This window comes from Haliaeetus albicilla, chromosome 6, assembly GCF_947461875.1.
Source record: "Haliaeetus albicilla chromosome 6, bHalAlb1.1, whole genome shotgun sequence".
NCBI lineage: Eukaryota > Metazoa > Chordata > Aves > Accipitriformes > Accipitridae > Haliaeetus > Haliaeetus albicilla.
The window spans coordinates 30,068,242-30,095,474 of record NC_091488.1 but is presented as its reverse complement, the minus strand read 5'-3'; the positions used below and the strand labels follow the sequence as shown (position 1 = coordinate 30,095,474).

General features: G+C 37.2%; 1 protein-coding gene across 3 annotated transcripts in view; it reads right to left on the bottom strand.

Annotated features, from left to right (window-relative positions):
* The window catches only part of CADM2 (cell adhesion molecule 2), a 697,459-nt gene that overhangs the window by 172,216 nt on the left and 498,010 nt on the right, over positions 1–27,233 (bottom strand). For all 3 annotated transcript variants that reach the window (XM_069785395.1, XM_069785393.1, XM_069785392.1), the window contains one exon: positions 20,085–20,234. In XM_069785395.1, the coding sequence (XP_069641496.1) occupies positions 20,085–20,234 (150 nt within the window). The remainder of the gene's footprint in view (positions 1–20,084; positions 20,235–27,233) is intronic.

Genomic DNA, 27,233 nt, shown 5'->3' with positions numbered 1-27,233 from the left:
CAGTTTTCCTGAGCCAGTTTCTACCCCCACGGTATCTTACTGAGAAGTCATTCTGCTACTGAAACCTGAAGTACTTGAAAGTGAATTAAGACAATCTCTTTTCCTGTCCTGTAGTGTTTTAGAAATTCTTCTGAGCTCCTTTGAAGCCATCTATGTTCCTTCTTCATTCTTCAGTTCTTTTCCCAGATGTTGTGGTTTAACCAGCATACCAGATATGGCTTCTGCCTCCTTTGTCTCTTTGAAATCCCCACCTTCTTCTCCAGAGAGAAGCAGCGTACTGAAATCTCACCTCCTGATGTTATTCGAGTACCTTTGTGACACTCATTACTCAAAATCTTGAGTTCAACAGAAATCTTCCGTGAAACCATGCAAAAGTGAAGAGAGTAACAAGGAGTACAGAGACTTCCAGATGATGCCAGAAGTGAGATTAAAAAGACATCTTTCCACCATACAGTGGGTGAAATGGAGTTTGGAAAGAACCAAACTTTATAGGTAAAGAAGTGAAAGGAAAGCTAGAGAATGCCAAGCATCTAATTCCAAGTCTATGCATTTGAACTTAAGTTACTTAGGACTAGATCGTTAGGGTAGGAATTGGTGGTTCTCATAGAGTCCTATCACTCTCCCCACAAAACGTGGCCTTCTACAAGTGCCTGATTACACTTAAAGAATAATGGCACGGGCCTACCACTTTCACAAGCTAGCTAAGCAGTTCATTTGCACATTACCCTACCAAGGAAACTGATTTTCATTTTGATGACATTGCTTTTGTTCCGAGTTGCTTAGAAGAAATGCTGCACTTAAAGTTTGAGGTGTGTCTTTCTTTAGATCAGAATTGAAGAATTCTGCTCCTGATGTACTGTAAAAATGCACTGTAAATTGCACCATTATGCAAAGCCCATTGGTGACCTTTCTATCATGTACCACATTCACTAGTGTAGCCTGGTGAGACAGGAGCACTCTCACAGTTCTGGAGAGAGACAGGTTCAATGATCAGAGGTTCTATAATCTCCTTTAATCATCATCATCAGAATCGGTGACTCAGAGGTATATTCAGAGGAAGAAGCTGTGGGGGAGTTTCTTTAAAAAGAGCAAGCGAAATAGAGTAAGCAAAGCACAAAACTAATTAAACTTGATGCAACAAAAAACTAAAGCATTTTTAATGCAATTTATTAAGGAGAAAAAGCTGTGAAATTAACAGCAATCAAAAACTAATTAAAGTTGATGCAATAGGAGCAGCCAAAGAATGCCTGATAACATTTATTGAACCAAAGAAACATGGCTGTCAAGTTAAAAGAAATCAACCAAACTCTGTTTTTGAATAGTAACGCAAAGATAATTATTCTCCGGGTGACACTTACAGAATAAGATTCAAGTCATTACCTCAAAAGACAAAAGGACTGACATGCTGTGTTAAACTGCCTGTGAAAAAAAGGGTCTTAACACAGAAACTTTGTAAGTAATTCCTAGGTCTTGCATATAAACAAATATGACTCATCAATCAAAAACAATGGACTATTCTTGTTATATCAGTTACTTCTATAAACTAATATTTGATATTTAGGAGAGTACCTTGTCTAACAGGGTACTTACAAGCTAGAGACTCCTGGTGTTTCCATCCTAGCTTTGAAACTCATTGCCTCAGCACCTTGGGCAAGTAATTAGCATCTAGAAGTCCATTTGGTTTAGGATTAGGATGGAAAACTCAATTCCTGATGTCAAGCACCATTTAAAGTACTGCTAACTGCCAGAAATTCTTCTTATAGAAAGTCTTGGTGGTAAATAGTGAAGTGGTTCTGTCTGCAGTGAGCATAAGGCACTTCTATTTCCCTTATGTAACTGTACATCTTTTATATCATGGTCTTTGATTTATAAAAATAATTCAGACAAAAATAGATGTTCACAAGGGGCATAATGAAAACGAACATGTAAGTACTTTTTTGTCAAAAGATTCTAAAGTACTTTAAAAGCTTACTGTTTAACTAAAAATCCATCTTGTAACTCTTGTCAGAAAGGTCACAGTCAGAGTCCCAGTTAAGTGAATCTCATCCAAAATACTCAACTTCCAGCACCTTTATTCTGGAATCATGGTTTAAAACCAATTCGGGGAATTCTTCCCAGTAAAGCTCCAACATTATCATCATCCTACTACATCACCATCACAAGGCTTCCATTCATTCACTGAACAAATAAACGCCTATCTTATATAACATGATACCATAGCCAAATGTAGCAGAGATGCCAAGCGAAGTATCAGACTTTTTTTGTTGTTGTTATTTTAATCTCACAAAGACAATTTCCTCAGCTGAGGAGTTTTCCATAATTCATTTTAATGCTTTTAAGTTCCACTTCCTGTTTTAATAAAAAACCCTACCTGTCTCTGGTGTACAGTACATCAAAAAATGACTGCTGAAGCCCATTATTCAATTCCAAAGAGCTGCAATTTGGTATTGCTGACATGCCTAAGGAAGATTTCCATGTCACATTAGTCCACTTTTTCATAAAACTGGCATTGTTTTTAAGCATAAAATAGTAAGTTAGTCTGTTTAATGGTGTTGATTTTCTTCTTTACTGCTTTTTTACCCCCAAGAAATTTTTAGCATTTGGAGAGATCCTCATTACTCACACAATCTTTCAGCTCTACTTTTTTCTTTATAAAAATGCTCAGCCTTACATGGTCAAAATACCTATTTTCCTTGAAGACACAGTTTACATCATTAACATGGATATTTAATGGATCATTTTTTCCTAGTCTGTTCAGAAATCACTTAAAATTTCTGAATGAAAAGTTTTCTTCTTCATTTTGTCTTCTTTGTAGTGAGTCAAGATTTTAAACTCCTTTTTTACCTGCGGAATAAACACTGGCTTGCAGTGGGCACTTGCTTGTGTTCACTTCAACAGCAGAGCAATAAAATTCCAGTTGAGCTCCAGTAAAGAGAGCATTTTCATGTTTGTGCATTATAGACTTCTGCAGCCTCGTGCGGAACTTCATTACACCTAGAATTGCGGGGCCAAATTAACTCCTTACATAAGCTAGTTAATGTTACTGAAGTGGACAGCGCTGTTTCTGCTACGCCAGGTCATGATTTGGCCTGCTATGGACAAAACCTGTCTCTTAGGCAACCGTTGGTATGTATTTATACTTAGAACCGAGCCTGGAGTTCAATCAGTTATAATTTTGTTTCTTGAACACACGGAAAGTTTTTAAAGTGCTAGCTATTCATGATTTTTTAGTTGTTCAGCAAAGAGCTACTGAAACCTGAACTCCCAAGAAGTTATACCCATCCTGTTTATACCACAGTAATTAATTTGCCCCTTTTACAAAAATTCTAAGCTTCCTTCTCCATCCTTCCCCACTGGGTAAGAAACAAATGGGACTTACCCTTCCAGTCTGGAGCTCTGCTTGAATTGACTACCTGCCTCAGTCTCCTACCTCAGCTGCCTGGTCAGTTTCTGCCTCTTCAAGTAGAGAAGAACAAAATTCTACTTGCCTTTCTCGCAGTAGCAGGATAAATTTAGATCACTTTTTCTCCTACTCCTAATAGCCATGAATTTATACGTATTTGATACTCACAATTTCTTTCAAATAGGTTGGAACTGGACAACAGATTCAAATATTAATGAAGGAGCATTTGGAAGAAAAGAACATGAGTTAACTGTGGGTGCAATCATATCTGCTACCATTCACTAGGAATCCTAGCTAAAAATGATCTTTCTTCCAACATTTCAGATTAAATACACACACTCACAAAACTCCAGAACAAGTCTGAAAAATCCACACTGACAGTACACACCTTGCAGGAACATGACTTGAAAATACCTGTTCATTTCAAACCACCGCAGAAGGCAAAACCTTTGAAGATTCTCATATCGTATTGTTGCCAGTACCACATAAATTAGACCAATTCAATTTCTATTACCCTCTATTCCAGGCCTATTAAATCTTTACTAATAGGTCTCCTTCATGTCATGCCCGTGTAGTGAGATGCAAGGCCCTTTTTATCATAAGTTAAATGGTGGTAATGGGGGGATTGTTGAGTGACATACTGCTCTCAGACAAGGAGAGTAATTTCCACATTTTAAAATAAGAAATTAATCCTTATCGCCTCTATTACATCTTGAAGGACGACTATGATCTACTGTGCCTTGATGAGTTTGACATAAAAAAAAAATCTGTTTATTGTTGGTAGTTAGAAGAAGAAATAGGAACTTGCTACAAAATATGACTCCCTGAATATATTTGTTCAAAATTGCTACAACACACATAAAAATGAATAAGGACATTTTCATATCACTGCCATTTGCTCTTTTCCTTTGCTACTCTTTCCCATGTTTGAGAACACAAACGTATATGTAGGCTATTTGACTGTCTTAGGAGAAAGAGGAAGATTCTGTCACAATCTGGAAGAGATAATCTATATTAATAGGGATGTGACTTTTTTCAGCAAAATGGGTTTATTACTGACCAGTGTGAAAACTATCCTCTCGGGAAGCTGCAATACACTGATAGATTATATACAGACCCCTTAACTTGCTTCATTACAAATTGACAACATCATTGCCAGCACATTTTGTTAAACACAGATGAACTGCACCTCTTAAATTCTTCTGCAGAAAGGCTGACAGTTTTTGGACAGTAAATCCTCTCATTTTTGAAAAAGTAATGATATACACTTTAGGACATATTGATCTGGAGAATGAGTCCAAGCTCATCCAGGCTTAAAAATCTGGGAAATAGCACAAGCTGACCTGAGTTGCATTAGCTTGTCTGAATTCCTCTATAGGCTCTCAAAAGAAGTGGTTCAAACATAACATGATAGGAAAGCGTTTATGACTGTCATTGGGAGACTCGGCATTGTGTGTTGATGTGGCACTGCATCATCCTGTGGTGATGAACTCCAGCTCGAGTAGCAGAGACAGAACAGAAAGAAATATGTTTGGAATGAGCTCTTCTTACATCACCTTGACTGGAATACAGTCAGACAGAGAACAATGTGAGTAATGAAGTGAGGATGTAGTTTGCACGACTGGGTAAAATACATCTTTCTGCTTAGAACACTTCCATCTATAAATGGGTAAAAGTATGCAACTCCTTGGTAACTTCAATACTCAAACCAGGCTGGATTTTTAAAGTCTAACATTATGGAAGTGAGCTATTTTACACAAAGCCACAACATGTTCTATATCATAGTTTTAATTTCCTCAGAAGTTAGGAGTAGAAGGGTTCAGCAAAAGAGCAGGGCATCAAAACAAAGATACATCTTGGTTTTTTACCCTCCTGTTTTAGAGCACAGATGTGACCAAAGTCCTAATTTTTAATGAGCAAGAAAATGAATGGTTAAAGGACTTGTAAAATGTACCTTTCTTTGTCCCTATTGGTGCTGCTTTCTTTCTGAAAATAAGCAGAAAAAACCTTAAGATGCCCTAGTGAAGAAGCAGCAGCCATCTCTTCTGCTTCTGTTTCTACTAGGAATGAATCCCACCAGAAAATTACACAAAAGGAATCTGAAATGGTCCAGCTATACGACTGTCAGACCTTTTCACAACACAAGGTAATGCTATTTAGCAACACATCACCTTGTAATGCTATCCCTTCACCATCTACAGACAGGCATTCACAGGTGTGCCCTAGCCCTCAACGGATCTGTGATGGAGCAGGGAACTGAGCTTGCAGCTCTCAAACCCAGTGGCTTCATGTCCCCTCTGGAAAAACTGGATGTTGCTCTCATAGTAAGGAAATGCTTACGAGGAAGAGCCATTCTAAGAGTTGTTCTGGTGGCATTTTGTTCTGTGGTGCCAAGGTTCATGCCTTGCTGCTATTTCCCAAGGGATTGAAATTCAGAGCTTTAGGTCAACTCTTACATATATGAACTTGATTCTTGAAGTGGACCTTTCCACTGCTCCAGCATACCACACCTGTCATGAATATATGAAGTAAGGCGATAAAACCAAACCCTATGTTAAATTTAGTTTTCAATTTGAAGCCAGTGAACAGAGACAAAAAAAATGAATGATGCTTTATCAGTAATCTGCGCAGATGGACTGATGTGTTCTAAACAAAACTAGTAAAAAACCACGTTGACAAAAGTGTATTATTCATTGAAAAATACACTAATTAATTTATGTAGTAATGCCTCATTTTCTACTTTCTATTTTAAAAGAAAAATTAATTGTAGTGATAGGATGGAAATGGAGTATTTTCATTTTAGAACAAGTTTCCATTTTATATATATAAAGCTGAACTGAAATAAACATTTTATTTAAAATTTTAAGACATGTTTTTTGTTTATGCCAGGCAATTTCTCCCCTCCTAAATCAAGCTAGATACTGGATGTTGCATTCTGAAAAGAAGAATATTAAAATGGTGAATTTCCTTCAAAATAGCAAGTCCAGATCTCATTCCAGTTAAGTTCTGAAGTAAGATAGCTTTAAAAAAGAAATGAAGTTTTCCTTATTAATGCTCAACAACTTCAGTAAAGAAGCTTGCAGATCATGAATACACAGCTATGCTTGAAAGACAAAGGCAAGACATCTTGATGGCTAAGGATGCCTGTTACAGAAGGTGAGGGTACAGTAGTCTGGTACTTTTTTTCAATTATTTTCTGTTCTTCACCATGAAGGGTGTTCCCTTTTCACAGCCTTTTACAGTTGTTAATTCAGGGTGAAAGATCAGGCATGTGTCATTCACCTGAAGCCTTGATATTTTGTTTATGTCATAATTTGTACTACGACTGGTGAGCAACAAATTTACCTGCAAAACACATAACGAGGATCCTTGGCAGCTACAAGGACCTGGAACCCATGAAATTTCTCAAATGCTTTACTAAGAACTAGAGAATAGAGGCTGACACAGGTATTGTAACGAGAACACCATGGCTTATGCTCAGCCTCCTGACTCAGAGGGACTGCAGGTTGCATGATTTCAAGGCTTCTACTTGCCTCAGCTCTAAGGTGATCCTTCCACTTGAGTGCAAGAACAATTCCAGTATGAAATTGGACACTGCAACAAAGAAAGAATAAGCCCTCCCTTCCATGGCTCCCCCCCAGCCCCCTGCTAACAGATGCTCATCTGCAGGAAGACAGCCATATGAAATGCAAAAAATTGACCAGGCAGCATCAAAGTGCTGTGCATTGCAAGAAAAAAACATGATAAGCAATTTTTTTTTAATGTTAATAAGGGGAAACTGAAGCCTTCAACAGGTCTGAAAAAACACCCATTCACAGTCCTGGCTTATCTGCACAGGGAGAAAATCCCATATGTGTGAGTCAGTTGCTAAGAAAGCTTTGACTAATGCAGATACAAGTCTGACTTTTTAAGTTGACATTTCTACTTTTCCAGTGGATCAGAACTGTCAGGAGAGTTCACAGGCAGACCAGAGGATTGCAGAGGAGAGTTATTCTGCAGCAGTCTAAGAGTTGTGGACTAAGTGCTTTGATGGAATTAGCAATGGTGGTTTAAGAAACAGCCTTGGACTCCATTCCCAGCACTAGCAATTACCACTCCCATAACAGAATCAGAACAAAGGAACAGAATCAGAAGGAAACCAGCTGCAAATTTTCCTATACAGGCAAAGAGCAAATTCCCTTCTGCTGCTGCTTTCATAATGCCTTTAATTAACATCTGGCAGTGGGGCAGGACAGACAACTGGAGACAGGAATATTTAAAGTGTTGCTTCTAGACTTGCCAAGAGCTCAGCTGCTGGAGTCCTTACACCGTCTTCATGCCTCTTCTGGTTTTCTCATAAGATGTGACTATGATAAGCATTTATTCTTCAAAAATAAAAAATTATCAAAAATGTCTTTTATCAAGTACATCAACAGAACATACTGTGCATCTGTAGCGTATGAAAATAGGGATTAAATAAAATTTTGCAAGGTAGTTGGAGAAAAAAGTCTTTAAAGATAGTGTTTGGCATGGGTTAATCGCCTCTTTCGTTAAAGAAAGGAATACATACTGAGAACATCTTTCTGCCATCTGATTAAGCAATGAGCCAATACAATTGTAAATCTTCCAGAAATTCCCCATGGTTCAACCCAACAGAGGCAATTCTTTACTTCTCAGACTCTATCCCTCATTTTCAGATAATCATTGCATTAATTGTGTACAAAAACTTTCTATCATGCTGTTAAAAGAAATGGAATGTGACTGTTCTGTGATTCTCCTTAGCAACCTTTGACAATTAAGGGACCAAATTATTCATATATATTTTTAATATAATAACAATTTTTAAGTTTGCTCACCACTCAATTGCTCAAACAGCAAGTAAAACCAACTGATTCTAATATAAACAGTGCAACTGTTCATTTTCTACTGTTTCAGCGGCTGTTACAAGTTATTCTGTCTGCAACTGAGAAGGATTTAAGGGTACTATTCTATCCCCACATTCATATGCCATGAATTGCTTTGCAAGTCATTGGAATTTTTTCTTCCTTTGAATAAGGCAGATTTTAATCTTGTCTGCACTTATTTGTACTATTTACAAGTATTATAAGTACGAGTTCTGTGTAATACTTACCCATATTACATATAGTTTCATGCAAGTCTGATCAAGTTTGGCATATTCATTCAACATGGTTCAATTCAGACACTTTTTTTATTCTGTGTTAGTAAGCAGCACAACCATGGTATTAAAATAGAAATGATGGGATTTGCACTGAGATACATGATAATTTCATTCAAAATGGGAAAAATACAGATGACATGCGCTTTATTTTTCAGCTGCAAAATTGACTAAAAAAATCTGAAGAATATCAGAATGGAAAATATGCCTTGTATGAAGAAAAATAAATACACTTGGGGTAAGATTGGACATTGCGATGCACATTTTATAAACCAAGCTTTTGTTCGCTGGCATAAACTGAACCACTACCAGATTATCTGTATGGGAAGAATGATCTAGTAAGATGGCATTGTGTTTTTTTCCTCTAAATGTTATTTTAGATAACGAGAAATTCTGTTTAAGTTGGTTTTGCTTCCATTTAACATACATTTGAGCTGTCAGTGTAGTTGCATGGTGTTATTCTCTTAGGCTGCTACTGGACAATAAAGCTACAGATAGGAATAAAACAATAATAGCTTGTGACAAGTTACATTTAAAATGTTTGATCAGACTGATCAATGGACCTTTGCTTCAAAAGCTTTGTTGAGGTTCAAGGAAGAAAAAGATAATGGTTATTCCAACAGTTTGCCCATATCTCACTGAACTGCAAGGCATTTGGGATGCAGCCCCAGTCTTAATACAGCTGCCACATAAAAAAAATGCTTTTCTGCTTCTCAGACTCCATAATGGAAATTCACATCTGTCTTTTTCTTTCAAAAATACTTCTGTTAGAGTCCATACACTTAACTTACATCTTGGTTTTATTTTAAATTTCAGAAGCTTTTTTTTTTTCTTCCCAGTCTTGTAATTATTTTATATTCTTTAAGCAGCATTCTGAAAACTTACTAATATTTGACAATTAATATATAGATAACAATAATTATCAGTCAGTTCCTGTGGATTAGGGGTTAGAGGCGTGGGGTTTTAATTTATTTTTTTTTTTAACATCTGTTAACACACCTTGAATTCTCTGTGTGCTACTGGTTTGTTGGGGTTTTTTTCTTCTCCATTTGCACAATTGCCTTTTGGTTTTTGTGCTTCCTCAAGCTCCTTTTACTCAGAGTACATACCTCTGAAAGTAATCTCATTCAGGTTGATTCAGTTCTCCTTTCTGTTCAATTTAAAGTTATTTTCTTTGGCTCACAGCAGAACATCACACAGTCTCTCACTGAGTTATTGAGGATTTTCACCCCGTATCAGCAGCTCATCAGCAATTACTTTTCTGCACACAGATCCTTAAAGATCCAGGACATGATGATTTGTTACACTTTCTGTTCTGAAACAATCGTGAAGCGAATCTCCTTAAACAAGTTACTACCAGAAATGGTTTGGAGAGATGAGCACTTCTAATAATGGTAGATCCTTCACTTCCACCTCAAAAATTGAAAATAGTAATATTTTTAGGTCCAGGCACTATGGAAGTGTACGCTTACTGCCTTTATTTAAATCTTTGGATATATTAGAATCCTCAGCTTGCCTGACCTTAATAATGCGATCCTCCTATAAACTAATCATCTAGCTTTTGTATTGGCTTCATAACATCTGATGTTATCTGATATCTGTTATCTGGTACAATTTGTCTTTAATTTGTTTCCCACTGCCAATGGAAATTTAAATAAGGTATTCTGGTTTTGGTGATATAGCAGGATTTCTGTTCACATAGTAAGGTGTGACTATAATATACGGGAGGTATTAAAAATTTCAGTTAGATTTAATACACATCTTTTACAAATTTGTTTCAGTAGATACACTATACATATTTTTAATTTTTTTTTTTTTTTTTTTTTTTACAATCAGCTCTTGATCCTAAACAAAAGTAGGATTTCTCTTCTCATTCCTTTATATCACATGGTGCCAGTCAACAAGGGCTTACTTTTTTAGGGTAACTATTTAAAAGATAAATGGTATTCTTCTTTACTATAGACTTTAAACATTAAGTCCAGTCTTTTACCATTAAGTCTTCCTGTGGTATACACAGCAGCTGAAAGCGAGCCTTTAGTAGTATCTTCTCCATTTTTAGGTTAAAGAGAAGCAAATCCACGCTACCAGTGAAAAAAGACCTAAGCTGTCTTCACCCTTGCTAAGCGTGAAAATAGAAGTGAAGGAAAGCATGCTGCAGAGACATTCACACTCACTGTATGCCAGTTAGCTCTAACTCAGAGAGAATTTATCTCCCCTAGCCAATAAACTCTTAAGCCCTGCTAATACATCGTGGGGATTTGCCATCTTGGATTACAGGTAGCTTTGGGACTTCTCTACCATGTTTGACTGAGTAATGTGGAAATGCTCACACAATCTGGCAAGCCTCCATCTTCTCAGAGAAGCTGTAATTTCAGAAGGCAGAGGGCTGATGTCCACAGGTACAACTATGTTATCAAACCAGCTTCTGGGCGGGGTTTGGAATCCAGTTGTCACAGGTCTAGTTAATTCAGACCAGGAATTCTGTATCATGCTGATAGAAGAGGCTTTTCCTAGTCCTTTACGATTTTCCTACATAGCAGTCACTGTCCTTCAGTCATATCCTCTGGAGTTGCTTTCCATCCAGTTGGGTAAGTCTCTAAAAATATGTTGTTGAATCACTCTTGTGGGCTACATTTCTCCTTGACCTGCTATGGTTTTATTCCTCCAGCATTTACTGACTGACAGTTAATCTCTGTGTTAACCCTTCTAAAAGCAGCTGGAATGGCAGTGACTGTACCACCTGCTGCTAGTCTAGGACTGCCGTGATTGTATTGCATTCAATTTCAGTTTCTGTTTCAAAGTCAGCTTTTAATTGATTGTTTCCAGTATCACTAGTCAGTGTGTTGCAGAACCTTAGATTTTAAATGTGTTAAGCTACATCCATGTTTATAAGACAAGCTAAAAAGGTTCTTCTTTTTAGCTGACCTAATTTGCTTGGAGAAACCTTGTGGAAGCTGGACAGACCTGCCAGCAACATCTTAGCTAGCTTAAGTGCTACCTCAGATGTCTCTTCATGGCACCGTGCCATGCAGATATTCTCATTTTTTCAGGGGTTTCTCGTTTGCCATCCAGATGCAAAGTCGTGACTGGACTTGTGGTGTGGATTTTTTTCTTATTTCTACATGCAGTATATCACATCTTTCTGTCCTGGGAATTTCTGAATGTTCCGTGATTGTCTTTCCCTTTTAATGATAAATATTCTATTCTCCAAAGTTAAGTTTTCTTGGATCTAACAATCACTTATATGACAAAACATTCAGGTTCTGGTCTGTCTGGTAATTCTCTTATCCCCATGACTCTATTGTACTGAATATGCTCTGATATAACAATCAGCACTCTTGCCTGTCACCTAGTTTCCTCAAAAAAACACCCTTCACTTTCCATAAGGAACACTGTTCACCGAGTTCCTGATTAAAAACAAAATGTCTTTTTCTGCCTACCTTCATGTTCCTTATGATGTACAACGTTGAGCTCTACTGCTCCTGGATCTATCACCTATCATCGTGAATGTGTTTTCCCACTTGCCCTTCTCTGCACTCAAATTTTCCTCGCTATCATTTGCTCTAAGAGTTGTCTGAAAGAAAACCATGGGTTCAGAATTTAATGTAATAGGTACATTTTCTTCAGAAACCCCAGGAAGTTTTGCTCATCCACGCAAACAACTAGTGCAGAGAGGCCAGGTATATGAAATTTCTCTTTCTACCTTTTGTTTGAACCTTGCCTCCACCTCCCCTCAAAAGATTTCTCACTCCTTAGAAGATTCTTTGCCATTTAGAACAAAAATACCCACCAGCCTCAGTATCATGAAACTTCGTAACAGAGTGATCTTAGCAGTGTCATCGCAACTACTGCTTCACTTCATCATATTCCAATGCATCAGCTTCATTCTCCATTTAGCTTGAGTGCTGGCAAACTTAATTTCTGCACGTACCCACACTTCAGCACAATATAATGTAAACTCCTACACTTTCTAACCATCTCTGCAATATGCTCATTTACTCCCTTAATACTGCTAAGAAATGAAAAAATAAATGCTGTAAGTGGGAGTAGTTCTACTAATTTATTGCAATGAAATAATATTCTAATGCATTGTAATACATTTTTAAAATGTAATTTTCATAGTCATACAGACAATAACTGTCAAGATATTTTAACAGACTCCTGTTCTCTTTTATCACATTATCTTTTTTAAGATGCATGAACACAAGCATTCCAGCTTTCAAAAGCGGCAACCTGTTTTTGAAACCTCGTTTTTTAAGGATCAAGAGAGACACTTCTTGATCTCAAAAGCTCTAAGACAACTTCTTTTTTTACTCCGAGCACTAAGGAATTACTATCCAAAATCATTTAAGCTCATTTTCTACCCCTGGCTCAGAGGTAAGGTGTACTGGTTGGGATGGAATTAATTGTCTTCATAGTAGCCTGTATGGTGCTGTGTTTTGGATTCATGACCAAAACAGTGTAGATAACACACCAGTGCATTGGCTATTACTGAGCAGTGCTTGCACAGTGTCAAGGCCTTCCCTGTTTCTCATCCTGCACTCCCAGCGAGTAGGCTGGGGTGGCCAAGAGTTTGGGAGGGGAAACATTCGGGACAGCTGACCCCAACTGACCAAAGGGATATTCCAGACCTTATGGCTCTGTGCTCAGCAATACAACTTGGGAGTTGTTTTTCCGAAGTAGGCGTTGCTCAGAGAATGGCTGGGCATCGGTCTGCTGCCGATCGGTAGGAGGGGGTGAGTGATTGCTTTTCCATCATTCGGGTTTTTTTTCTATTTCCTTCACTTATTAAACTGTCTTAACCTTGATCCATGAGTTTTTCTCGTGTTCGCCCTTCCGATTCTCTCTCCCACCCCACCGCAGGGGAGTGAGTGAGCGCAAGAACCTATTAGTAAGAAACAAAGTTGCCGCTGAAAGACTTAACCCAGATTATCTATCCCTATATGTCATACCATGGGCCTCAAGGAAAGATAAGAGCTGGCCAGACATCTACTGATAGTCATCTGGCATAATTGTGAAATCAACAGATCTGACTGACATAAAGAATTAAACTTAACTACAGACCTTGGAAGAACTATTCTAAAAGATGTTCATGGAAAGCTCTCTGTGAAAACTGGATTTCTATCTCCCACATTTTTTTCTTTAAATGCTAGAAGCCTCTCAAATGTTATAAGGCATTTACAAGCTATTGCTATTCAGCTCAGGAAACCTTCCCCCCAACTTTTCCAGCTGTAAAGTCATACTTCAATATTTGTCTGTATAGTTTTCTTACATTTTTCCCATTGCCTTTCATGCTACGTCATAGGTTTGCTACAAGGTATTATCTCATTGAAAGGGTCTGTTAAACTCTAAGTAACAGTAAATCTCTAATTTATCTGTGTACCGTAGGATGGAGTTAAGCTTGGTCATCATCTACTGTCTGATACCATCTCCACTCAATTATGTAATAGGAAACAGAGCATGTGAAGGCAGAGACATAAGTCCATTCATCATTGCTACTCGATTTCACATTACTTAAATGCTAACCCTCTCAGTCCTCCCAGCAATACAGCCTGTCTGCCTCCCTGTCTGCATAACTAATCTAAAGCATGTATTTCCTACTTTCTTTTCTATTTCAGAAAGAAATGTTATTTTCTTTGCTTCTCTGACTTTTGATTTGTACAAACCTATTCCTTCCGTCTGAGGATTGTTTATTTATATGTATACCTACATCTTAAATTCAACTGCTTACTAGAATCATTAAATGTCCTACAGGAAGCAAGTTCACCATTTCCCCATATTTGGAAATAATCTCAGATGATTTTTGTAACTCACAAGTGCCTCTGCTTATTTTTGTAGATTAGAATCTGAGGCTGAAGCACCACAGAATGGTGTAAACTGCATTTATACCTAAATTCAATATCCGGAGTCTGGCTTCCACAAAACAAGTCAAAGAGTAAATACAGCTACCTAGGAAGGAGTTGTGTGTCTACAACATCAAAGACTGGATTTTCATGCCTGAAAGTGCCAGCCTTTTGTATGACAATTCTATCACCATTTAGTTTTGACAGTGTTACAGTAAGAATTAAAGTTCTCTGCACTAATGAATCCTCCTAAACTGACATATGTGACACTGTAATTAAAATCCCATACCTTGAGCACTGTGAATTTCAGAGTCTCCCTCTAAATATCTTTATATTGAGAAAGAAAAAGGTTAGGAGTTGTTTTCATGGAGTTGATAGTACAGCTAGTATGCCAAAAGGCACAACGTTTTGATTAGAGACACGTCCTGTCTCTAAACTTACTTGCAAGTTCTAACATAATAGTGCTACTCCTGAGAGCAAGCAAATGCAGAACCTTATGGGTGGCTTCTATCCCCAAACATGTGTCCACAAGCTCACCTGAGGCATCATGCCTATCAGGGAAATTCTCAGGAGCTTTGCAAGTACAGTGCCCTCTCATAACCCTTGCCTAGCGCACCAGTACCTTTGAAAGCTTTCAAGATGATAGGGAGTTACATAAATGCCAAGTTCTTTTACATGTAGAAAATCAAAGGTCATCTAAAGAAACACGTTCTCCTGCTGAGGGACGAATAATCCTGAGGTTGGAACAGGCTTTCCCATTTTTTAGTATGACATGAAAGTGCTACTACTTGATGAAAGCACAAGGGGCATGTACCCATCTATGACTAGCATCAGGCATATGTCTCATCAAAATCTGGCATGTCAGTTTCTGGCAAACTTAGCGTGATCAATGTCAACACAGCACTTGTTTTTCTATCAACAGACCTGCAAACTTCTCTGTTAATAAGGTGAAGAGCAGGTATTCTACACTTGCACTTGCCTGACTGAGCAAAACTGTTAGGTATGTGTACACCAGGTACTGTTTCTCTTCCTTTTTATAGTCTGATTGCACATTTTTATATTGATGAGATTAAAGACCTTTGACATCAACAGCCATCGTTCAGTTGTACACATCTCCTTTACAACTCTATATCCTGCTCTGTATGTATCTATATTCCCTACCAAAAGAGAATATGAGAAGACGGCTGCTATGGCACGCTGAATGAAGGTTCTTCTCAGTCTTCTCTTTGTCAACCATCTCTGTGTTTCCATGCTACACCCTTTTTGTTATACACCTGCATTCATATCTATGTCTCTCTGTGTTTATTGCCCACTCAAAATCCTTAAGAAGTACCACCAGTGAAGATAAAGTAAAATAACCTATATTAATTTAAAATCATATCTGCCACTTCCATGTTGTTGCACATTGTGCTTCTCCCAAAGGCAGCTTTATAATTATAGGTATTTGGGTGCATAAAGTGATACGGAGGTTTCTATGGCAATTATTCATTTTGATTGAAAATTATGTAGGGAAAAACTCATTTGATGTGCAGCACGCAATTTGCATTTGTTTTCGAAGAATCTGAACTTGCTCAGGGTGAGTTGTGAATTCACATTTTCCAGGAAGACACAATCTTTAAAATTCTGTCTGGGGGGTCGGAAACCGAGGCGGGTCATGGTAAGGTTCTTAAGCCTATTAAAATTTAAGACCATTTATCCATTTATGCAACTAGACTGTTTATTTTATACTTTCAGGTAAAGATTTTATGCTTCAAATGAAAGTGGAAGAGTTAAAAATCAAATTGATACACAGTGTCCTTGAAGCCACAAAGTAGAGGAACCCGAAAAAAAGTACCAGAAAGGACAACAGAGAGACAAAATGCTGAAGGAGACAGGTCATCAATGAGACCAAATCCACAAGATCAAACATTTGTATTTTCATATATTTTAGCTACTGTGTGTTAAAATAATAATAAAGACATAGTTAGTTCCAGCTTTAATATATTTTAGTGTCAAAATAAGAGTTGGAGGGACGCAACTGTTTTACCTTGCTTAGCTAATAAATTAAAGCTGTAACTTATTTTCCTATAGGAAAATAGGATTTCTTTCCTCCCCTGATTCCCATCACCACAATGAGTCAAACACATTTTAGGCCTAAATTTACAACAAAAAAAAAATCAAGTATTTCAAGTGATGAGGACCTGGAAACAACCTCTGAACTGCAGTTTCATATTCACTAAAATTATAGCATTGCCATTTCTGAAACAAAACTCTACTCATTTTCCATCTATATCGTTGTAAGACTGTATAGACTAGGTGTCAAAAATGTCTCAAGTTAAAAATAGTCCTTATCGCCTTCATAAATATTAAATAAATATTAAATTGCTGGGAGGGCAGGGGAGGAAGTGTTCTCTACCAGCCACAAAATCCTTCTAACCGAGAAAAATCTGTACTTAAAAACATGTGGCCATAGCAGTATGTGAGGAGATCCAGAAGAATAATTTTAACAATGTAGCTTTGGTATTAGTGCATGTGGGTCATTGCATTTCCATACTTATTTAGAATATCTAAAAGAGAAAAAGGAAGAATATGACTCCTAACTTCAATGTCAATGATTGCATCACAGTTCAGAAGAAAGTAAATGACATGAACATGCTTTTCATAATATGTCATCCATTTTGAATAAAATGGGGACTAATAATAAACCCCTTGTTGAGAGGCATGGGACTGGGAAGCAGACATTCCCTCCATGTGACCAAGCGGCTCTTTTTTCCAGGCCCACAGCAAGTTCTATTTTGGTCAGAAAATGTTTTTGCAAGACAGGGGAACCAACTTGCTTGAGAAAGAAGTGTGAACATGAAAGGAGTCTCTCAAAGGGCAATCTAGCGGCAGAGGGCTTTTCACTGCATGGACAATTTACTCAATTTTTGGCACCTCTTCTGCCATATGCTGACAGCTGTCATCTCCCTCATCTGCTGCAGTTTGGAGCCTCTTTTGATACTTACTTGCCTTTCTTCGTTTTACTACCTGACTCTCTCGCAATTATTAAAATATAGAGCAATCAATAGAAAGATTTCCTTAATGTTTTTTATGCTTCCAGACATAAAAGAAATATACTGTCATTCCTATGTGTGTCATTCTTACGAGTATGTGTATAGAAAATAACTTACTGAAGGGAATTAAAGGCATGCAAATTTGATTTAGTTCTGAACGTGGTAACATCCAGAGTTACTCAGCTCTGATGGATATGAAGGCTACTGGTGGTGCTTCCCTTCTAAGGCTCAGTTTCCTACACAGAACTTAACCCTACACCATTGTATACCACAAACCTACTCAACAGTTTTCATGAATTTTCAGGGCTTGAGAAACACAGCTATTAAACAGCAGTTTTCATGGTGTTGAAGGGAGAAGTAAGATCTGAAGGTTGGTTTTGGCTGACATTAAGAGACAGGTTTGAAAAGACTCTGGCTCAGGCGCTCTTTCAATAAATTAAATGTAATGACTGGATCTAGTAGAAAGCTGCTTTTCACAGCCAAATTGTATGCCTGGCTGGGAGAAACGGGAAAGGAAGGGGAAAAAAAAAAAAAAGGAAGTCTTTACAGTTGCACTTGCCATCACTTACAGAGAAAACAACCAAGATATCAGAGCCATAAATATCTCTGTCCATTTTGGCTCAATAATGCAAGCATCAAAAGCACATTAAGGAAATCTCTTTCTTACTTATAAGAACACATACGTATACACAGAGAAAAAAATGCCAATGAAAGCTGTAACTTCATTTTCAGAAATGGAAGAATGTTTTCCATGTAGGACTTGGATGCACTGCTCACTCCCCTTGGTATACTCAAGTCTGGAAATGTCACACAGAATGCAAGCTTTGCCAATGTAAGAAAGACTAAATATCTCTGCTTGAAGGACCTGAAGTTTTTCTTGACCACATCAAGACATTTTCCTAATAGATGCACAGTAATCCCTCCGTAAAATGAATTGTCAAGCATTCCTTGAAGTCTTGGGACAAGCTAAATGTTCAGTAAAGAGTGTGGTCCTTTAAATTTACGCACTTCAGCTCCTCACATTTCCTGTGGGGAATATAAATTACTTCTAAGTACTTACTATGCTGCATGCCATTCAAATTCTGTTGCTTCAATTCATTATATTAAAAAGTAATACAAACTTCAATTATCCGTTCTAAAAGTACAGATTTAGCTAAAGTACACAGAAAATTCAATTCACACCAAAATGGCTATAAAGTTCGAACTAATCTATTTGTAGTCCTCCCACTTCTTTCTCAGCATCCTTTAAAACGTCACTTATTTTGTAGAAATTAGAGATTTTGTGAGTGTTGATGTGCTCTATCAACAAACAAGTACCCTCTGCTTTTAGTTTGCAGACATTATTTACGCATCCCAAACCACTGATGACTGCAGCTAAAATAAAGGGGTCTATATGAGTAAAGGTTATAGGACTAGACTTTCAGCTCAAAAGTTTGCACCTTATAAACCTCTCATCTTCAATCCTACATTCAAAAGGTACTTACGATTTCAAAGAAATTGCAAATCAAATGATTACACGCTACAGGAAATTAGATAAAAGAGAAAGGAACCACTTCAACACCATCAAGAGATTCTATTCAGCTATTATATTAATAGCAAAAAAACATATTTTGATTGCAGTTTCTGCAAGTATAAAATGACAGGTTTTAGACTCTATTGAAGTGCATAGGTACACAAAGCATTTTCAGTCCTACAAGGTGTTTTAAAGTCTTGTAACCATTCAGCAAAGCATTTGGACAGCACTTCTTTAATTTTAAGCAGAGGAATAACTGTACTTGTTAAAATATGTTCTAGAGTATGTAGCACCTTTCAGAATAAATTCAAGCAGTAGAATTAAGTATAAAATACTGTTGAACTTCTGTATCACTGAAATGAACACCAAAGCTTTTGCATTTTTTAAGCCAAGTGATGAATTTATTCCTCACAACTTTAGTTTTAATTTATTTAAGGAATCTAGTGTAATCTTTATGTTAACATTCCATTATGTAAAATGTAATGCTTTTTCATTTCAGATTAAGATAAATGTCTTAGAAATACATCCTACTGCAGTGATGATGCCCTTCTTTTTGTAAGGAATGGACGTTTTCCTGTCTTTTCCCCCCTTTACTTTAACTCAAATTACAAAATCTGTGCATGGTATAATTGGAAAAATCAGGGCACTAAAACCAAGCATTTTTATTAGCTGTTAAGAACACCTACCATGGCAACTGCGTATTGCACTAACTACCAAACTGCAGTACACTTGAAGCAAACAGTGGGATTATATACATACATCTTAAAAAAAAAAAAAGTATACACACAAACACACATACACACTAATAAAAGCAAGTCACAAGGTTTATGGACTGTTTCTTTCCTTGCCAGCCTCTCACCACCCATAAATGCTCCTCCAAGATATTTTGCAACAATGTTTTCCAAATTAGTTTGCAATAAGAATTTCAGATATTATTCTTTTCCTTTAATAATAAAATACAATTTTATATTCAAGAGAGTACTTCAGTGAGCCACCCTCCAAAAAAGATTATATAATATTACTGAAAACATATACTCTTAGGAAATATTTTCACATTAAAATATTAAAGGGAAATGGTTTTAATCATTCCTTTCTTAGAAAAAATGATGCAGAACCATGAGATCAGGAAACGATTTACCTTTCTTGTCATCGAAGTACAGTGTCTGTTGAGCTGGATTTGACCACTGGAGGGAGGTGTTATCATTTTGATCGACCCTGCAGGTCAAATTTGCTGTTCCCCCTTCAACAACTGTGACGTTCTGCGTAAGTGGAAACTGCCCTTGGCTGCCTGAGGAGGGAGGGGAGGGATGGAGAAGGGAAGAGAGTAAGAGAAAAAAAGAAAGGATTTAAGTTGTAGAACTGAATTTATTGCAACAGCTTCGCACAGATGACAGAGCCTGAATTCAGTGTGATCTATTCTGACCAAAGAAAGGTAGTACAATAAATAAAAAAAAATTATATTTGCAATATATTCTCTGTATCTGAGAAACAGATAGATTAATTAAGAAATAGGTTTTTTCCTCCCTTTCCCTCCCCAGCCCCGCCCCACTGTAAGTCATACCAATTAGTTCCAAAGAAATACTTTGCAATTTTACCTCCTCAGAGACACCCATACATCCAGGATATGGCTCCGCGTAGGACTCACGTGCTACACACCTACATAGATGTCTCAGTACAGATAATACAGTCAAATGGCTATTGAAAAAGTCACTGAAAGCATGACATAAAAATCCGCATAGGATTTTTAAAATAGAGGGACAGGGCAGCCTTGACTCCCTGTCTTTTTTTATGCGTTTTAAACAACTCTCAGGATGATGCTTTTCCTGCCAGGTTTGGAAAGTTGTTGGAGAGCAAATGTAGCGTGAATCTAATACTCGATGCATCCTTTGTTGGGGGAATATAACCTGATCTCATATGAAAATGGAAGTGATGATGTAGTAGGTCTCTTTCACATCTGTGATTCTATCCCAGAACATTACGAATCACATTAAGTGCTTGCTGAAAAGTCACTGGGAAGATTTCCAAATACCTCTACACAATACAGGAGCAGATTCTTGCATCACAATCACTTTCGAAGGCATAGTTAGACTAAAGTGTTCATGTGTTGTGAGAATAGCACACCCCTTATCAAACAGCACAACACATTCTGACAAACAGTATCACAACAAGGGAGCACAGTAAAAACATGCAAGTCATTTTTAACATGGGTGGGGAAAGAAAAGTTCTTCAATAATAAGCAAGACACATCATTACTTGGGAGATATATTAATTTATTCAAGGATACAATGCAAAAGAAAGACAATCCAATAGTCTAAATCAAATATATGCTTCTTTCTTCCCCTCCTTTTATACAGGTTCTATTAATACAAGAAGCACTCAAGGGTAGGTAGAGCTGCTAGCATAAGAAGTATAATGCCAAGATTGACACTCAAGTGGGATGTGTCAGAAGTGAAAAATCTCTCTACAGCCCTACAGGAGTGAACAAGCTCATAGACATGTCATAAGTACATCAAGGAAATTATATATACAATATCCGCTAATTATACCAATACTGCATCACAAATCTGGCATAAAACCTTCACAGAAACATCTTATTTTAGTGGCTCTCATCAGAGTTGTTCCCAGCTAAGTTAAATTGAGGCATGCCTTCTGTATGGAGGGCATGATAATACAGAAGTCTATTATATAGTATAAAGGTTTTCAGATGACCAGAGTAAGGAATTACTAAATAAAAGATTAACAACTGAACTTCTATTTGACCTGCTGATATTGCAAAAAATGTAACTCTAGCCATGTTTGTATAGCTGTCAATTTCCCTATGCAAAATAATTTTGATGGCCTTAGACCTGGTATGTAAGCATCTACGTCACTGAAACCATTAGCATTTAGGTAGTCCAATACTCTCCACTGTCTTGATTTTAAAATAATAAATAAATAAAGGATTTCCATCAAAATGCAAATCTGAATAACTGGTATACTTTTTGTATAAATATCAACTTCCTGCAGATGTCTAAATATCAAAATTTACTATGTACTGATATTTAGTATAAGAGGGTATTTACTATCAACAGGATAACAGATATAGTAAATAAAAAATAAGGAATATTGAAAACTCCATGGCTAATTTAAATGCTGCAAACAATAAATGCCAAAATTCTCATGACATCCTCTGGATCTGACACTTCATTAATCAAACCCTGCTTCTTGAAAACCACACGTTGAGAAATACTTGATGAGTGAAAAATCATAAACAACGATGAAAAAAAAAAAAAAAGATTTGTCATTTCCTTCCATTTCTCCTCTTTCAATTCCAATGTGTCAAGGAACCTCAAGATATTGCATAAATTGCTTATCGCTTAAATTAGAATTTTAAAAATCCAGAAAAATGCACACGGCCTGTTATTACTTCCACTAAATTATAGGCATCTTACCAAAGAAATAACCTTCTAAAGTATGAGCTGTGGATAAGAGGCTACGTGGGCTAAAATACTTTTTGCATACGAGAAGCATTAAACAGAACCTAGCGCCAGAGATTAGCACAGCAAAATCTGTCATTTACATTAAAGACTAGGAATGGAACATAGTTTAATAAAGAACTGATGTAATTATTTAGGACCCTATTAACATGATTTGGGAGATATCCCCAGAACTACCCTATATTGTCTTTCTGATATTATAGTTCTTATCACGAAGTTGTCAGTGTATATGCTATCATTTGCTAATGATTGTCAAGTCACAGACTTGTTTGACCAGAAGAGTGGTTAGTAGCTAAACTTTTCTGATCAACCATTTAAATGGAAACTGTAGATGCCATGATCTGAAAGAGGTCAGAAGAACTTTCTTTTCTACTGCATGCTGATATTTTGGAAGCAAGAATTAATCTAGCATATAAAAGTGAAACTGAAGCATTCATCCTATCCCTTACCAATACAGAAGCTTTGTGGATCTGGAGAAGATGCACATAGCTTCATAGGAAGCTTGGAGTGGAGAAAGACGTACAGAGAAAACGAGCCATTTAATCTGGATACTAGCCCAAGTGGAAAGAAGGGAGCCTGTGCAGAACAGAGAAAAACAGACAAAGCAAGACCAAAAGAACGGATACTGCACACCTCTTAATGAAGACCAAAATTACTAGTAAATGATGGGAAAACTAAGACAAAGAAACATTTATGAAATTTACTTTATTGTTTGTATCAGCATCTAACTTGGGTTATTGAAGTAGGAGCTTTGGAGCTGCAAGGACTGGAGAAGGTTGTAAAAGCCTATACCAGATAAATGAACATTATAGAAAGCATCAACAGCGTGCCATTTAACACAGCATTGTAAATGCCAAAGAAGTGGTTTTATGCCACTACAGATCAGATCTGGTTCTTGGGGGGACTGACAGTATTTTGTGGGAGAGGCCTCACTGCTGTTAAATAGGTAGGTAGCATGTGCCCAGGAAGCATGCCAGCGAAGCTGCCAGCCCATGCAAACACTCAGTGGGATGAAGAACCCAGGCCACTGGTGGAGCAGACAAGGTGTTCTCAGCCACTTCTAAGTACCACCATTGAGCTGCGGGGGCAGCAGGCTCCCACTGCAGCACAGCGACCCTCGGCTGGAGGCCACTGACTGGAATCACAACATCATTCCCCAAGGGACTTGCTTTGGAAAAACCCTTATGCCTAGGATAACTTATTACAACTGCAAAAAACACTCATACTCCCAGCACTGAGTACGCTGGAAGATCCATGTGAATAGTCCCATTAAATCAAGAATGTTTGGTGATGAGCCTTCAATAAGAAGGCAAGCCTAGCGGCCCTGCCAGATTGAGGCCAGTATGTTTAAAGAAACACAGTTTTCACCATCTTTTCAACAACCGGACGCCACCACTGTGGTTCTCTATTATGAATGGTTCTTAATATAGTTATTAAATTCCCATTTCTTAATTTCTTCCTTAACTCTGTAAGCAGAGATTGAACAAGACAATGTGCTCTAACAAAAGCAGTCCACCTTGACTTCAGAAGTCTAGTAATGGAAAACTTAGTGGCACCTTCAGGAACTTATTTCAGAGAGCAACAGTCATCATTGCTTAAACAAGAAAACAGCATTTTACCCCTAGTCTGAATTTGTCTCACTGCAGCACCTAGTATCCGCTGGCTCTTGTTATACCTTTTTACCTGCTCTGAAGAGCCCTCTATTATCAAATTTCTCTTTCTTTTGTAGGCACTTAGAGACTGTGATCATATCACCCATTAACCTTCTCTTTGATAATCTAAATAAATTGAGCTCCTAAGTCTTTCTGTAGAAATTGTATTTTACTAATCCTTTAATTAGTCTGTGGCTCTTCTCTGTGCTCTCTTCAATTTGTCATCTTTTTTCTGAAGTGTGGAGCCCAGACCTGGAAAACCCAGTGTAACAGTCAGAGAAGGAAAAAATAAAAAGGTGACACCAATTCTCCACCAGTACTTCATATTCTTGTTTGCACACCTAAATGAGTCCCTTGTTCACAGGGTCAGATGGGGACCCAAGTTTGACTGATGGTCTACCACGATGCCAGTGTTTTTTTCTCAGACACTGCTCCAAAGACAACCCCCGTTCCAGTTCTCCTGTAGCTCTTAGATGTACATCCCTATGCTTCACTGCACTGTAACATATCTTTCTCTGAGCCCAGTGACTTGTGTTTTTCATTATTTCGTATCTCCACAGTCTTTGTGGCATCCGCAAAAACTGCTGGCAAGAACTGTGTTTCCCAGGGTGTTTCTAAAAACCAACTCTGAGACCCATCTAAATAGTACAGTACAAACCACTTTTCCCTATGCAGACAAATACACAGAAACATGACTGCTGGATGGTGAGTTCTTATTCATCTTTACACTTTCACCACATTTTTTCAAATAGTTCTAATCTGCTAAATGCTTGTAAGGCTGGTTTTGAATAAGTTTTGCTTATTACTCAAGATGCCATGCTATTTCAAGTCAAAGGCCTTACAGCAGTCAAAAAGATTTTAAAGATTATGGTTATCTTTTTCCAGACATAACTGTAATTTAAGAAGTCAGGAAAATAGTAAATTATCATGTATTCATTTATAAATATATTTAAAGAACATATTGAAAAGAAATTAATTCCTAATGAAGCTTTGTTTAAAAACAGAGCATGAGAAAAGTTTCTGTTAAGGCAGAAAATTTAGCTACAAACCAATATCCATATTTTCTGTAATGGTGGTGATAGCAGTCAGACATAATCCCATGAAACTATCATTTGATCAATGCCAGGAATATGGGAATTATCCCTTTTTAGCTGAAGAAACAGAAGGTGGGAGTGTAAGCTGGGGGGACTGGGTAGTGGGTAAGAAGGTAAGATAGGGGAGGGGGGTGAAAATTGTAATTTTCTCATGAGTTTCAACTTGGATCAAAGAGAAATCCCCCCTCAAATGCTACTTAGTAAGTATTACAGGGACATTTTATTTTTATAAACCTCTAGAAAATGCAAAACATGTAAATAATATGTACCTTTCTGAACACAGATTTTAAGGTAAGTTCAGTGCAATTTACTTCCTACTTTATTATTAAATGTGGTGATTGACAGGTATGATTGAGATAATGAATGTGACTCAGATGATCACTGTTCTACAGACAGGGCTACCCATCCAGCTTGCTTGTTTTCTTCACAACAAATGGTTGGCAATGACACTTCTACCCTCCACCTGCAGATCAGGTCAATCAGACACATATACACCTACTATAGTATACACAATTATATTCTGTTCCATGATCAAACCTTGAAGGCAAGTCAAACAATTTTACTGTCTGTCTGGAGTATACCAATAAAGAAAGAATGAAAAAGAAAAAAAACAGTACTGATGGCCCACATTAAAACTCCCTTGTATCTGAGGAGGAAGCAAGAATTTTCACTGGCAAATACTACAAGGTTATACAAAGATAAATTACAATAAGCAATGAAGCTATTACAAAAAGAAGGCAGCATCTAGATATCACTGTCTCCATGCTGTATCCCGGTCCCTCTGCTCATTTTGGGAAGCTTTGTTAGCAAAATTATTTCAACTATTTTGACTAGATGGAGCTATAGTTCAGTATATTCTATCACAGGTTGTTTTTGTGATGCTTTGTGGAGGACCAATACTGCTTTCCAGTAGAACTGACAGGCTCATATCTCATTAGCCACAAGCTGTGTTCAGTCAAGAAAAGCTTTTTTTTTTCCACCCAGAAATCATGGCTCAACTGCTTTTACAAATTTTAAAACTGATTTTTATCTCAGTATGTGACAAGCCTATGCAGAATAATTGTCATTATTTGGTCCAGTTTGGAAACATTCATCTTGTGAGTTCATCTCATGTTTATTTGTTTATGTTCGTTGTTTTTTCTTTTTACTTTTTGCAATTGAAATGAAAGCTCTTTAATGAGTTCAACACTTCCATTTGATGCTTAAGTTACATATTCTAATCAATTTACCAGGCTACATAGAAAGGTGACTTGGTGGCTGTAAGCACCGAGAAAACATAATTCTCTCTTGTTTCTGCGGAGGTGCCTTTTTGTAGGACACAGTTATCTTATAAACTAAGAGAGTTTCACAGTATCAGTGCAGCAAGCTTTGCCTAATCATGTCAAAAGCCATTAAAAAAAGGGTGTGCAAAGAGAGGCGGGACTAGACAAGAGGCGACATGAGTGAGTTAGCTATCTTTTGGCACATCAGCTCTACCTTCTGCAAGCCTGGCTGCCTAGCATCCCTATGAGGTAAATGACGTTTATCAGAATATGTGAGGGAAAGAATAGAGCCTACAGTTTTATTCATTCTCACACAGAAAGCCAATAGCAGAGATTTAGTCTTTTCAGTCTTGCACAGAACCACAAAGCCATGGGCGTTTTATTTGATACCTTTATAGCATGATGTCAACCAAAACCAGAGCCCATAAAAAATGTAGAACTGTATGAGAAGAAATAAAGGAAACAAATCTCGAGCAAATTATTTTTCAAATCAGTTGGATTTTTTAATATTGACTTCAGTAGGACCAGGCCCTAAAAGAAAAAAAGATACAGAGTAAATATTTGGGTGAGGAGGCAAGCAACTTACTACTTCAAGTAGCAGCTTGCATCTTTAAGGAGAATACATTAATTTTGGCTTGCTTTCTTTGCAAAGGAACTAAAACATTAGAAATAAAAGCCAGTATGATGAAACATCTAAATATACTGAATAAATTTCCTGGCTTTCTTTCTTAATTTATATATGAAATAATGTAAACATCTCTCTAAGGAAATGAAGCATTATTAGCTTGTCTTTATCTAATTTA